Source organism: Stegodyphus dumicola, chromosome 8 (genome assembly GCF_044657685.1).
Source record: "Stegodyphus dumicola isolate Sdum_Otavi_A_Nest chromosome 8, ASM4465768v1".
NCBI classification, from domain to species: Eukaryota; Metazoa; Arthropoda; class Arachnida; order Araneae; family Eresidae; genus Stegodyphus; species Stegodyphus dumicola.
In genome coordinates, this window is record NC_140775.1 from 63,845,654 (window position 1) to 63,860,732 (window position 15,079).

General features: G+C 33.6%; 1 protein-coding gene across 5 annotated transcripts in view; it reads left to right on the top strand.

Moving 5' to 3' along the window:
• Nucleotides 1-15,079, top strand: part of Nurf-38 (Inorganic pyrophosphatase Nurf-38) — a 114,422-nt gene that overhangs the window by 60,827 nt on the left and 38,516 nt on the right. For 3 of the 5 annotated variants that reach the window (XR_015042594.1, XR_015042592.1, XM_085821917.1), the window contains 3 exons: nucleotides 3,022-3,118; nucleotides 10,724-10,839; nucleotides 11,011-11,130. Coding sequence is in view for 1 of the 5 variants with exons in the window: in XM_085821917.1 (XP_085678043.1) it covers nucleotides 3,022-3,118; nucleotides 10,724-10,839; nucleotides 11,011-11,130 (333 nt within the window). In the remaining 4 variants the exon portion in view is untranslated. Of the gene's footprint in view, nucleotides 1-2,858; nucleotides 3,119-10,723; nucleotides 10,840-11,010; nucleotides 11,131-15,079 lie in introns of those variants that run through there. The other 2 variants (XR_015042593.1, XR_015042595.1) reach the window with 2 other exon arrangements.

Consider the following 15,079-nt stretch of genomic DNA (forward strand, 5'->3'; position numbering starts at 1 on the left):
ATTCTAGATTTTTATATGATTAAATTAATAAAAAGGGACGAATACTTAGTAAATATGGCATATCTGATTTTTATACGAGCACAGCCAGCATTCCTATAATTCTTATACTGTTTGCACCTCATCATGAAATCGTTTCTTTAAGCCACTGAGAGGTGCTGTAATATCAGCGAGAAATCACAACTTGCAAAAGAAACCTTGTAGAGACATTAAGTTTTTGTGAAGCAAGAAATATGAAAACCGAGTAATGCCCTCGCCGGGACTCGAACCTGGCCTTCTCGAATACGCGGCGAATGTGCTAACCATTACACCACGAATGCATGCTAGAAGGAGGAAGAAATGCCTTATATATTCCCCCTCTTAAAGGGCGACTGGGGATTAGGGGACTCAATTGTCAAATCCTGGTGATGAAGAATCATCATCCACGACCTTTTATTTCGGGTGCCACTGTAGAGACATTATATAGGTTATCTTAAGCAGGAAACATGAAAAATGAGCAGTGCCCTCGCCGAGACTCGAAGCTGAACCTCTCGAATACGTGCCGAGTGTGCTGACCATTACACAACTAAGGCATGCTAGAAGGAGAGAAAATACTTTATAACCTTTATTACACATTTCTGGGAAATGTCGTTTTTCATTAAGGAATAATTTGATTGCATCCAAGCATGACACAAATACGTCAAGCACCTTACCTCGGCTAAGCCAGCGACGAAGTTAGATCATACGAATTCTGTATTCCTTCCAGCAATAAAAGGAAATGTCTGTGAGTTAATGCAGAGAGAGATTAGATGAAATTGATTATCTTAACAACAGTTTACATCACAGCGTTTATCTGACGTGCAGAGATCTTCGCACACAAATTCTGTTGATGTATACTGCAATGTGAGCTCAATCTGTGACGGGCAGTGTGAATTCCAAGAAGTTTTACAAAACACTTGTTCCTACCAGCTAAAGCAGGTGCACGATCAGAGGTAACGCAAACTGTTTTCAACATAAATACATTTCAAAATAACTGATAAACACGAAAGCTATGTCCTCTCTCCTAGTCGTACTGTGAATTGGGAATAAGCAGCACAGTTCCTCATAAATACGGTCTGTCCAACACTGGGCTGTTACAGCTAACCGTGACACATCATTCGGATTTCAACAACTGCTACAGTGCGGACACCGAAGTTTCAATAAATAAGTTGTTTGTTTTCCAGATATATTTGCTGCCATCTCTGTTATATGTCTTTCCATTGATAATTTTTAGCGGACATTCGGCCGCTCTTAACCTTTTCGCCACTAATAATACTCTTCATTTTCCCTCCATGGGACCACCATATCAAATGTGATACGGCAGCGAAGTCCACCGTATCATATTTGATACGTTGGAACAAAACATTTTGTTTCAACTTTTAAATGCGCATAAAATATGTTAGAATGCTGCGAAACCTTGCTGAAGTCTTGAGTGTTAGCCTTGTTATGAATGTTATTTTTAATTTATTATTATTTATTATTTACTTTATTATTGTTATTATTATAAACGCGCTATGCTTACAATGCGTATGCAGAGCACACACAAAGTGCGTTTCACAATGTGCAAGCGGCTTAGAATTTTGTATGTAAATATGCACAAGTATCTAATAGGCAGTGATATTTCAGTTCTTAAATTTTTTGCTTCATTATTACGCAAAAATAGTTCGAATTCGTAATTATAATCATTATTATTAATATTGCATGTTAATTTATATTGAATCATTACTGCATTGTAATTTTATAACGATTTTTTATGAGAAATAATATTTAAGTATCTTACGCAAGAATCCACATATTTCGATAAAAAGCAGATTTTATAAGAATTATTTTTGAGCTCGCTCGGACGCTCAGTGTCTTTCAGCATTTCCAAGGTTATAAGCGCGCGAGGAAACTTCATTTTCTTGACGTCAGATGCGAAAATGAAACCGAGGGTAAAAGCACATAGAAACACGCTCGCTGAATATCAGATCCTTCTCTGTCATTGCTCGTGTGCATTGTGTTGCGTCAGAATATTTTATAGCTGTGCAGTAATTAACCGCATATACTTCGACTTACAAAGATCTGTTTATGACTTTACGATAGTCTGTTTCTACGTTTATCAAATTACTAAATACCGAAAATTCTTCAAGGTTTCTCTTTGGCAACAATTCCGAATGTTATTAAAGATCATCCCCCGTTCCACATTTAGGCCTTGTGCCTGGGGTTGCAAACCCCTGATTTAAAGGATTGTTTTATTTTTTTGCTTTGGAAAATGTAATCGATTGCATCATCGAGCTCTACGGATTTTTTCTGGAGTGGTCCGAAAGTTTTCCATCCAGAATTTTTATTGAATGTTTGAACTTAATACATCAAGAAAAGCAGTGTTATTTTCGGCGATAACCTCTGAACTATGTCACGATCAGTCATCTCTAAAGAATTTCTCTACTTGATGATGCATTTTATTCTCTCATTTTCTGATTTGTGTATCGTTACCGTTTGAATATTATGTTGAATACATAATGCTTTGTTTTCAGACCGTTTCGATTTTGTTAAATTAAGTATTCGATTTTGAGAAGTCTTGCCATTTTGTTATTTTATCGAACTTGTAGCAAATGTATTAGTTAGAGATATACATGTCTAAGGATAACTTTCACAGATAATATTATAAGAAATTTAAAAAAATCAAATAAATATTTGTAAATTATGGTCACAAAATATACTGCAAAAATTTAGAAATATAAAAAATCCTGATAATAAAAGTAATCAAGGATACATTTTTTTTGCGCTCAGGTCGTTTTACCTAACTGTAACTGAGTCTATTTTTTGAATTGTTCCCGCTACCTTTTTCGTCACTAGATGGCAGTACTTTATTGACAGGTTTTTATTTTAAGTGTTTGATCACGTATCCGAAAAATAATAGCTATACCGTTGTACGTTGCGCTGATGATATTCAGTAGACACGTGTTGAAGTGTGTGTCTTTTGCGTCCCGCTGTGGGTTACTCAGAAATCGATTTCTCTCTTTTCAGAAACACCAGAAAAATATATTTATAGGTTCTCGAAAAATGTCTTTCTCCATAGTTGAAAGAGGATCTCCCAATACGCTAGGATATAGAATCTTTTATAGTAAGTGATTTTTCATTATATGACCTAATTTTTCTCTTCCCAGCTTAATTTGTTTCTTCTTTCTAACAATAAGAAAAAAATAGAAATGTATGTTTTGACACTGGCCTAAAATTATATAGTTAATTCATATTAGTACGAAGTTCTTATTAAGCAGTGCTTTTATTGTAGCTGACCTTCACTGTACTGATAGTGTATCTGCAAGTAAATATATGTAAGCTGTGACGGTAGGTATGTCGAATTTTAATTCGCTTTGTTGTCACTTTTTCCTCTGGCATACTGAGGTGTATTATAATATATCTGTAGAAGAGAATTTTGTTATGGAGTTAATTTTGCATTAATAAATCTTAATCTCCTGCGAACATAAGTTTTTTCTGTTATCTTTTAATATTGATCAGCGATTATTTTATTGAATTTTATTTTGAAGTTGATTTTTAAGTTATTTTTAAGACTTGCATTAATGAGGTGGTGTTTGTCTGGTGCTGAGTAACTTTCATGTGCAAATATTAAGTGAGTCTAAATTCAGCTGCAATATGTTACTTCCGAGTTCGTAATTGAAAAAAAAAAAAAAAAAACTGTCAAATAAAGCTTCATTTTTGTTTATTTATTTATATTTTGTTGATGCCTTTTACACTTTTTATGAGGTATGGCTCTTGTTGTAAAGACGAGATTAAAATTTTAAACTAATGATCATGGCACAGATTATTGAATCTGAAAATAAGTTGCATTATTAATCGACAAAAATGCTACTAATGAGTTCTAGGTAATGCATGGTTTTTCGAGCAGACTCTTAAAAGGTTTTAAGGGTTCTAAATGTTTAAAAATCTAAGAGTTAAATTTCTTTTTTAAAGTTCAAAACCTTTGGAAAAAAGGAATTGGTAAAGGTGTATGCATTAAAAAAAAAAAAAAAAAATTATTACATAAGTGAATGTAATTTTTATTTTCAAAATGTATATAGGTAATTAAGTTGTGTTCAGGTTTTTTTTTTAGATATATCGATTTGGATGCTGTTTGTAAGAAATCAGGTCACTGTTTAAGCATTTTATTATTTTATTGAAAGCTTGAACCCTTCCAGCAAGTGTACAAGTTAGAGAAATGCATGTCTAAGGATAACTTTTCCAGAGAATATTATTAAAATTGTCTTTTTTTCTTTATTTTTATTTGCTTGCTGTTTGATATTTGGTTTTTTGAATTTATTTAAAAAACTTTAAGGAAAAGGATTAAAAAAAAAAAGGTACTCTTCTGCTATCAGGACTGGATTCAGAAATGCTTGTATAATTATATGGATATGTGTGTTCATGTATGCATGCATGTATGTGTGTACACTTACTTTGACGAGCTAAAACATTATGACCATTCCTTAGTTTTTCAATGAACTTGTCTGGATAATGTGGAGGGTACGTGATTGAGTGAGAGTGGTATTTAACTGTCGCTGGAGACGGTTTGGAATCGTCTTTCACTTACTTTTGCAAATGATGGGAAAGGTTGCTGATCTAAGTGAATTTGATAGAGGGCAGAAGTAATTTGCAATGGAGATTTGGAATGAGTATCTCCTAAACTGCATGACTATTAGGTTGTTCATGATCTGCCGTAGTTAGTATTTATTAAAAGAAATTATAATGGAATAAAGCAGTAGATGTCTAGGTGTTGGACGACCACAACATCATCAAAGAGAAAGAACGTCGGATACTATTCCTCCGGAGACTGTACAGCAAAATCAGCGCCAGACAGTGAGACAGCTGACAGCTTAATACAATGCAGGTCCAAATGCAAGTGTTTCAGAACACACAGCTCAACACACGCTGTTGGATATGGAACTGGGCAGCAGATGTCCCACTCGTGTGCCTCTGTTGACCAAGCATCATCATCAGGTGTGCCTAGAATGGGCCCAAGAACATTGAGACTGCACCATGGATAAGTAGAAGACAGTTGCCTGGTTGGATGAAATACAATTTCTCATTCATCACAAAGTAATCAACACTTGTCATCCTGAGTGTGATGGTCGTGTCAGGGTATGCAGTCTTCTAGGACAACAATTGCTCCCTCCTCTATACAGCAAGTTTTACATCAGCTGGTGGTGGCAGTATTATGCTTTGGGGGATGCTTTCATGGGCAGCTCTGGGACACTTGTGGTAAAGCAGATCATGAAAGCTGTAGATGACTGACCATAATTGCAGATCAATTTCACCCTTACATGGCATCTATCTTCCTAACTGCAAATGGAATTTTTCAGCAGGACAGTGCTCCAAGTCACAAGGCTTGAATTGTATTGGAGTAGTTCGAGAAGAATAAGAATGAATTCCAATTAATGTCTTTGCCACCTAACTCACTGGATCTTAATGCAATATATCACATATTGGATATCATGGAGTGTTTGCTCAGTGCTCAAATACCACCATGTCAGAATATGTCGACTTTGTGCGACTGCTACTTAGACATTTGGCACAACTTGTTCCCAGTCATTTGCCAAGAACTTGTGGTATCCATGCCAAGGGGAGTTGCAGGTATTTTGCAGGCTAAATATTTTGCAATGCATTATTGAGTAGGTGGTCACAATGTTTTGGCTCTTCTGTGTATATGCACATAGATGCATACACATTCCTGAATCTGGTCTAAAGAGCAGGTGAGTAACCCCCCCCCCCAAATCGCACCTGTCCATTTTATAAATAATTCGACTGAATTGAGCATGCGTGTTTGTTTGTGATCATGCTATTGATGATCAGACAGTATTTTTTTCTTATTATTATGAAATATATAGACTTGAGCATAATTCGGTAAAAATATATTTCCGAGTGCCATTTGTTAAAAATTGGCAGTACATAGATACCAATTCAGAAGTCAAACAACAATCAGTGTTATATTTTCGAAATTTTCACAGGACTAGTTTCGATGGTTTTATCGAACCACCATCCTCAGCTGCAAAACCGCAAATGAACAAGATAGGAAATTATGATTAGATAAAATAAGAAAGCCTGGACAAGAATAATCAAGTGGCGCCATCTGTTGATAAAACCAGAATTAAAACATAATTTCTTTAAAGGCCGAAGGCAAAGTTGGATTGGAATTAAGATCGTTAACTAGAAAAATTTTTTTGAATGTGAAATGTCTCTAGAAAATCCAGTTCTCTAATGGAAGATGTTTTTTGAATAATTTTGGCAGCAGAAAAATTGAAAGTGTGATTTTCAGACCATTAATGTTGAGCAACAGAAGACTTCTGTGTTTCCTTTTTTCTAACATATGCCTCATCTTCCTTGATGCAAAATCTTAAGGCTCTCCTAGTTTGGCCAATGTAAATTAAACCACACTGGCAATGAATCCTATAAATACCCCAGGAATTCACATCCGGAATGGGGTCCTTGAGTATGGAACTTGGAATTTTATTGATGGGAGAATAAACGATCCGAAAGTTAAATTTCTGCAAAATATGTGCAACTTTATAGCTAATTGGACCCCATTCCGGATATGAATTCCTGAGGTATTTATAGGATTCCTTGCCAGTGTGGTTTAATTTACATTAGCCAAACTAGGAGAGCCTTAAAATTTCGCTTCAAGGAACATGAGGCATATGTTAGAAAAAAGGAAACACGGAAGTAGCTCAACATTGTTGGTCCGAAAATCACACTTTCAATTTTTCTGCTGCCAAAATTATTCAAAAAAACATCTTCCACTGAAGAACTGGATTTTCTAGAGGTATTTCACATTCAAAAAAATCTTTCTGTTCTAGTTAACGATCCTAATTCCAATCCAACTTTGCCTTTGGCCTTTAAAGAAATTATATTTTAGTTCTGGTTTTATCAACAGATGGTGCCACTTGATTATTCTTGTCCAGGCTTTCTTATCTAATCATAATTTCCTATCTTGTTCATTTGTGGTTTTGAAAACCATCGAAACTAGTCCTGTGAAAATTTCTAAAATATAACGTTGATTGTTGTTGTTTGACTTCTGAATTAGTATTTGTTCGGCATGTTATTGTGTCTTAATGGATACCAAGTTTGTGCAATTCTTTGACTTGTTATTTTGGCTTGTGTGCCAGTGATTTTTGCGCAAAAGTTGCCGCTGCACAAAGCCAAATTGAGATAGTGCCGCAATGTGCATGATAGTAGTGTTTCTTGAATAATGGTTTTGTAGGAGAGTGGTGTTGAAGTGAGCAGTAGGGGACCACAGGCCTAGGCAATGGCATAATGTAATCTTTTTGTCGTTCCATCATTTTGGGATGGCATATTTGCATATTTTCGTCTTGTGGTAAAAATACTGAAACAGGTTACAGTGATAATAAAATTACAAACAAATACAAACATAGCCAAGTTGCTGAAATTAACAGATAAAGTACTAAGAGTTTTGCTGCAAGTCCATCGGGAGTCTTAACCTTTTAACTGTCATGCCCGAGATAATCTCGGGCACAGCACTAGTGTTCGAAAATGTCACCCCCGAGTATTACTCGGGGTAATTTTTTTTTGAGTTCATCGCATTATTATACCCGAATATATATTGGGAGACGTTTATTTCGGCTTCATCTCTTTGTCAAACCCGACTGTATCTCGGGAAAAGTTAATGTGCGCTCAGTTCAATAGATGACAGTACTTTACTGAAGATTTCAAAGGTTAGAGGTTATTTGGTTCAAGCTGCATGGGATCTTTTTGTTGTAAAATAGCGTCCAGTTCTTTGAAACGTTATATAGATGATTTAGATTCTTCAACCGAAGATGAAGGATGTTTGTTTGATGAGCAGTATTCATGATACTTCCATGGTCAGCCTCAAAAATAAAAAATGGAGATATACTCAAGCCGAAGATTGTTTCTAATTATGGTCTAACTATGGGTGGTGTAGATCGCTGTGATCAGGAAATATCCTTTCATCCAACAATCCGAAAACGTCACATAAAATATTATAAAAAGATACTTTTACATTTACTAGGTACTCTGGAACTCATATTTGCTCTATAAAAATGTAGTTGGGAAACGTATTACATTTTTAGAATTTCGAATCCAAGTTGTAGAAGAGCTTTTACATAAATATGATGATGCAGCTTCTGGACAAAAGAATGTTGGCAGACCACCTACAATAGATAACCCTACCCGTCTTACTGAACGACATTTTATATCCCATTTTCCTCCTATTCCTGCGAAACGTGAGCCTACAAGACAGTGCAAAGTGTGTTGTTCGAAAAAGGATAAAAATGGGGAAAAGATAAGGAAGGAATCACGATTCTGGTGTAGTGATTTTGGAGTTGGTTTGTGCTTGGAAAAGTGTTTCCAGTTGTACCACATAAGACTGAATTACTGAACTACTAATAGGTATTCACTTATATTTATTTATGTTTTAGAAAATAGTTAATTTTTTTCATTTTTAGAAAATAATGCTCCACTAGAAGCGAACTTTGCAACTGCCATGTTGAGTGACAGCTGCCTCAAAGAAAATATGCAGTGGCTACAAAACTTTAAAAATTTTACCCATGTACATCAAAATATCAATTTTTAACTACTTAAGTATATTTTATTTTGTACTAAACATTTGGTTTTTGCAATAAAAAAATTTGACAATTTGTGTACCCAAATCATCAAAATAACTTGACAGTTAAATGGTTAACACATTAAAATCAGGCTTGTCACATAGGGAAATTTTGGTTATGTGCAAACATGTGCATAGTGAAAGGTCTAAGATACCTATCCTCATTTAGGAGCTCATAATGAAAAGTTCCGAAATAGAAGAATTCACACTGCTTGGCGCTGGAGAGAACTTTTAATTTGTATTGGCCTAGTAAGTCTTGATGTATTCAATCTTCAGATCATTGTGATCATTTCGTTACTGACAAAGTAATCAGCACTTGTCATATATCGCAATACTTTGGATTCAATTGCTTGTAGTTGCTTGATTTACTTTTGCCGTTGCCGCTGTTCAAACCGGAGAGGCATAGTCAGAATAGGTCTGACAACAGCTCTTTTTTTGCAAATTCAAGTTTTGAATTTGCAAAAAACTTGGATTAATGGAAGGAGGCAGTGAATCACATACTGAGCTTTCTTGAGTTTTGGAAATTTCTTGGCAGACAGAAAAACTATGTAAGAACCAGAAGGAGTATCAATTTTCTGTTTAGTTCAGAGTTCAGCTCAGGATATTGAGAGGTCACTGTGAGCTTACGCGTTTAAGGCTTTTTGTATTGCCTTGTGTTCAGTGTTCTTAATAGTTTGACATACTGATTGTACTCTGCCATACTGAAAAGAGCTGTACTGGTACTTTTGCAAGTTTCAGAATTGTAAAGTGCTTCTTTTGGGAAAATAAATTTCATAAAGCTATTATCGGTTTTGTGTGCATTCAGTCCATTATGAACCTGTATGCATGTAACAATATGTTTGTACTTTTAACTGTTTGAAAACCGAAACCTTCCGTAACCTGTACATTAAAATACTGAACCACCCAAAATGGTTTTCGAGAGTCACAGCAATTTCCTCCCCAACCCATCTATTAGCACATAAAGAAGAGTGAAGATTTCATATGACATCCTTTCTACTTCTAACAAATAAAGATAAGAAACTACAAATAAATCCTTTTAGGGCAAGCTGTCTGCATTAATCTGATATAGTGCATTTGGCGAAACTGAACCTGCTACTGCATACCTTAAGGAAGGGAAGAAAACATCAGAATTTCGGCTGTTTGGGGCTCTTGAGGCCGTCTGAGCCATTATGGTCTTCAAAGAGTTAAGCCCTTTATAACCTTAATTCTTTGCATGCATGTTATAAAGGCCTTCAAAAAGTTAAGGCCTTTATAGCATGCAGAATTTAGGTGAAATTGGCAAGATGAAAATCGTTTGATCTCCTTGATAATTATCAATTTGTCCTGTCCATATGATTGAGATTAATGTAGTGGTTATGTAATGTAAGTCAACCATGAATGATATATAATAAAAAAATTAGTCTATAGACATTAACATCAAACTAAATCATTTTAGTTACCATTACCAAAATTTATTTTTAAAAAAATATTTTCAAAAGATGCATAATGTGTAGAGGAGGGGGTTCAACATTGAGAAAGAAACTAATTGCATCTCCTTAGAAAAATCTGATGATTGATGTCATCTACTCAAAGGGAAAGCTATCCATAAGGAGATGAAACATGTTTAGGTAGTACATAGGTACGTGAAATAGTAATGTGATGTATTAATTTTTATTTAAATATTGCATAAAAAATTGTTAAATTGCATTAGAGATTAATAATAAAATTAGTTATCATACAGTTTATCATAAAATTTTCCAATCTGTATGATTCATATTCACAAAGATTGAAATATTATTGTGAATAGTTTGATTTCTGAATGTGGATGACATAAAAACCCACTTTTTTGGGAGGAAAAATGCATATGAATTTCTTTTGAAAAGCTGTGTGCCAAATTTTGTAGACCAACATAATACACACAAATTCCTTCTTTTATTATTATATATAAATTTTATGATAATTTAGTGGTGAATGCTGCTAGGGTTATTTAGTTACTTTAGTGATCTTATGAAATGATATTAATTTTGCAAGTATTTTGCTGATATTTTGATGTCATTTAAAAGGAAATACATGTTTTGATTAAGAAATACATAAATTAATTAATTTGTTCTGTAAATTCAGGTGACGAGAATGGGCCAATCTCACCATTCCATGACATTCCGTTATTTGCTGACAAAGAAAATAAAATCTACAACATGGTTGTTGAAGTACCAAGGTGGACAAATGAAAAAATGGAGGTAATCTCTATAAATAAAATTTCCTTTCCATATAGGCTAGGTCTTGTATACATGTACATAAAAAATATGAAAGAAATGGGAAAAATAGAAATTTAAAATATCGTATAAAATTTAATATGCCATTCAAATAGGTTTCATAAAATTAATTAATTTTCAATGTTTTTTTTGCAGATAGCAACAAAAGAAGCATTGAATCCTATTAAACAAGATGTTAAGAAAGGATTGCTACGATATGTTCACAACTGTTTTCCTCATCATGGTTATATATGGAACTATGGGGCTTTGCCACAGGTATCTTTCACATCCTTACATTTCTTCCTTTTTTATGTTTTTAAAATCATTTTTAGAATCCTTATATTTGAATAGAAATCTTTTATATTTTTCACTTCAAGTAAATTTTTATTTATTGATTAATAACTTTTAGCTGCTTTTGGCAAGCAACAGGGTTTAGCCCTTTTTTGCAATGTAAATACTAGAAACATTAGAAAACTTTCTTCTTTTTTAGGTCCTTTTAAAATTTTAAATCAATATTTTGATGTTATTTTTGAAATAGACAAGCCAAATTACCTTACTAAAAAGAAATCAGAAATTGTCCATTCTACCAGACTCTGACCTTTTAACCCAACAAGTGAGTTTAAATTAACTATTTGGAATAGCTATTCAAAATAAGTACATTTTATTTCCCAAATTATGCATTAAAATTTATGTGACCCCCCAGGTTTTATACTTTGTGTATTACTCCTTATATCCTCTCTTTTAAGAAGTATAAAGCCAGCAATAACACATACCTGCTGTCCCCCTAGGCATGCTCCTAATCCCCAATTTTCAATTTATTTCTTTTTAATTAGGAAAGTCATTTATGGTCGTGAATTGACTGATCAGTAGTATTTTTTTCCCACTGGCCATAATCCTCTGACTATAATTTCAGTACAAAGTAATACTACACACACATATATTTCAGTTTATTTTTATTATTATTGTAGGATATTATTAGATTATGTGTACTAAATTTCTGTGACATAACTTCAGGATACAAAATATTTGACTTTAATTTTTATTTATTTATTTGCATTATAAGTACTTAATGTAAAGGAATTTCTGTGGCCATAAAACTAAATTGAAACTTATCATATAGTACTAAAAACTGTTATCTTTTGTAAGGAACAGAGGTTTTTATGTGTAATATTATTTAAGCATCTCACAGGTCCTCTAGAAGCAAATCAGGTAGTTATGCTGATTCACTTGTAGAGAACCTTCCGTTTTTGTGAAAGTTTATTAGGTACTATTCTGTTTTGAGGACTGTAAAAAAAATGCTGCGAAAATGTATGCGCAAAAGCGCCAAATCTAGCATACACGCTGATTTCAAATTGCATAAGTTTAGATAGTTCTATATTTCTGAAGATGCCATTGAAATACTAATTTAATTTTTAAATTCTTTTTTGATATTCTATGGATTTAACAATTTGGGAATTGTCCGTAACGAAAAGTGTGCAATAGAATTTTTTCAAAGAAAAGGCATGATTCATTATAGAAAATTATGTTTTGAACAACCAACGAGATGAAATTATGCTTAAGCGATAACTCGGTAGCGAAATAGCGATGCAAGAATCCATTCAGTTATGTTTAGACTTTTTTTTATATAAATTATAATAATGATCTGAAATAGTTATTTACTCTTATGCTTCCATTCAGTTATGTTTAAACTTTTTTTATATAAATTATAATAATAAAAAAGTATTGTATGAAATTAACCTTTCATCTAAATTAAAACAATAATCTTAGATAGTTATTTACTATTATACTCCCTTTCTTGCATTAGGTTACCACAATTATTTTTGGCAGCACTGGCATCAACAATAGTTTGGCGATTTTTTACATTCCTCAAAACAGAATAGTACCGTTTATTATTATATTGGCTTTGTTTGTTTTAATATATTAAGTATTACATTGCTCTATGATAACCAAATCTGAATATGTTTTATACATAGTAAAACATAATTTTATAACCATGTATTAGAATAATTTTGATTTCATATTAAATTATAACATATGATTTTACAAGACTTTCAACTGACTGTAAAATTCATGAAATCTTCTTCAGATTCCTTTTTGAGAATTCTGAACACTCTCAAGGGTTGATACTCCAAATTCAGGACATTTAAAAAAAAGTGTTTCAACAATATTTCAAGAACTTATCAAACTTATCTCTTAGAGATTTTCAAATTCAATTTTAATTCCATTTTTGGTTAGAGTAGAGAGAAGGGTACCTCATGTATTATCGCAAAGTTATTTCATTTATCGCCAAGAGCCTAGTTTGTGCAATTCTGCGATGATTTTTTTTAAGTGAAAATAGATCAGTATCCATGTACCGTGAAAAATCGCCAATTTTCACCAAGGGGTTACCCATAAATATATTTTTACCCGATTTTTCACTTCCAATTTCCAAATTATATAATATTTTGTTTCTGTATTTTTTTATATTCAAATGTGAGAAGATGTATGCAACAAATGACAGGGCATATTGAAACCTCAGCACTATATGTCCCTGAAGTACTTATTTGCTTTCTCATTGCAATTCTAAATATTGTAAATCTTCTACAAAATTTCTCTTCCTTTGCTAACACTAATGCTTTTTCTCAAAAGGCTTTTCTTTCACCAAGTTTTTTTCTGTTACGGGGGGGGGATATGTAAATGTGAAACAAAATTATTAAATTTAATTGGAATCAATTAGCAATAGACCTTTAAATTTATAAATTTTAATTAAACATATCTGTGTTTCAAATATACACGTAGCACCATTTTGTATTGCTCTGCAGCGTGTTATGTCACTCTTCCCTGCAGTTTCTCTGCACTGTGAAATCTTTAGTCCAGTATTAACACAAAGACCTTCTGGCTATGAATATCACCGCTATTAGTGCATGTTACTTTTTCTCGCCTGCTGCTGCTTGAATAAACAACGTCTCTTGCATCACCTTTCTTCTCTATGTAAACTTTATATAGAAAATCTGGGATGCTTTTAACACGTTCAGTGTTGTTCCAGTTGTAAGCAGAAATGAATTTCTGAATAATTTTTCTTGTGCAAAATAAAAATGATGTATTAACCATTAAGCCAGCTGTGATTTGCACCAGTCATCATTTAAACGACAGTCTTCTCAACCATGATTAAAGAGTGAATTGGTGTCATCTTCCACAAAGACTACATCACACATACATATAAATATGTATATGCAGGGTGCCTACTAAAGTCAGGCAACACCAGTTTAATTGCCAAACGGCTGGAGCTATAATCATAAAAGTGGTGTCTAGGTATAGTAAAGTTGCTGTACGCTACTAAATGAGACCATTTACAGCGCCATCCAACAGAAAACAGCAGAGTTAATGTTCCTGTATTGAAAACAGTATGGGATAGGAGAAGGAATTTGAATTACAAAGTTGTAGAGCATCATTGATTTGGTACGAAAAGATATCTTGTGGATATGAATGCTGAAAATGCACATTAGTTTTTTCGTGAATTCCTGAAACTGTAACGCCACGAAGGCATGGTAGTATCGCTTGTAATTCACAATCAAAAGAGCTGGTTTCAAACCTCACAGTTTCCTAGTACTCACTGCCAAAGCATTCTAGTACTCACTGCCTTTACAAACAGAGTAAACAATATTCAGAATGAAGTCGCAAAACGCATCAGCTCATTGCAACTTGAGCTTTTTGTAAGAAATTTGTGCATTATGTAAATAGCATATTAAACATAACACCTGTTCACCTGAGACAGCTCTGTAAGAAATATCCTAATATATGTTGAAGCTCATGGTTATGAATGATTTTCAAAAAATGATTATTGTGAGATGGTTCTGCTTTATGGTAAATGTGTGTGCAAGGCATGAATGGCACCGTAGTTGTATCAGCTGCATTTTTCTGCAGGCCCACATCCTTCACATGAAACTGATGTTCATCTATACTGGCCAACACCTCATCAGGCATGGGATGTGGGATGCCTAGAGAAATTTTACATCTTGCAACTTCATCATGAACTAGATGGTGGTTCAGCCGTTCTTGGCAGATATAATATGGATAGATGAGGCATGCTTTTTGCAGAATGAAATATACAATAAGGAGAACACCCATTACTGGACACTGGAAAATCCTTCATGTTCTGCTGACATTCAACATCAAATAACATAACAATCAACATAACAAGGGTCCTCATGTACATTTAAGCTGATGGAGAGAAATTTGAATATCG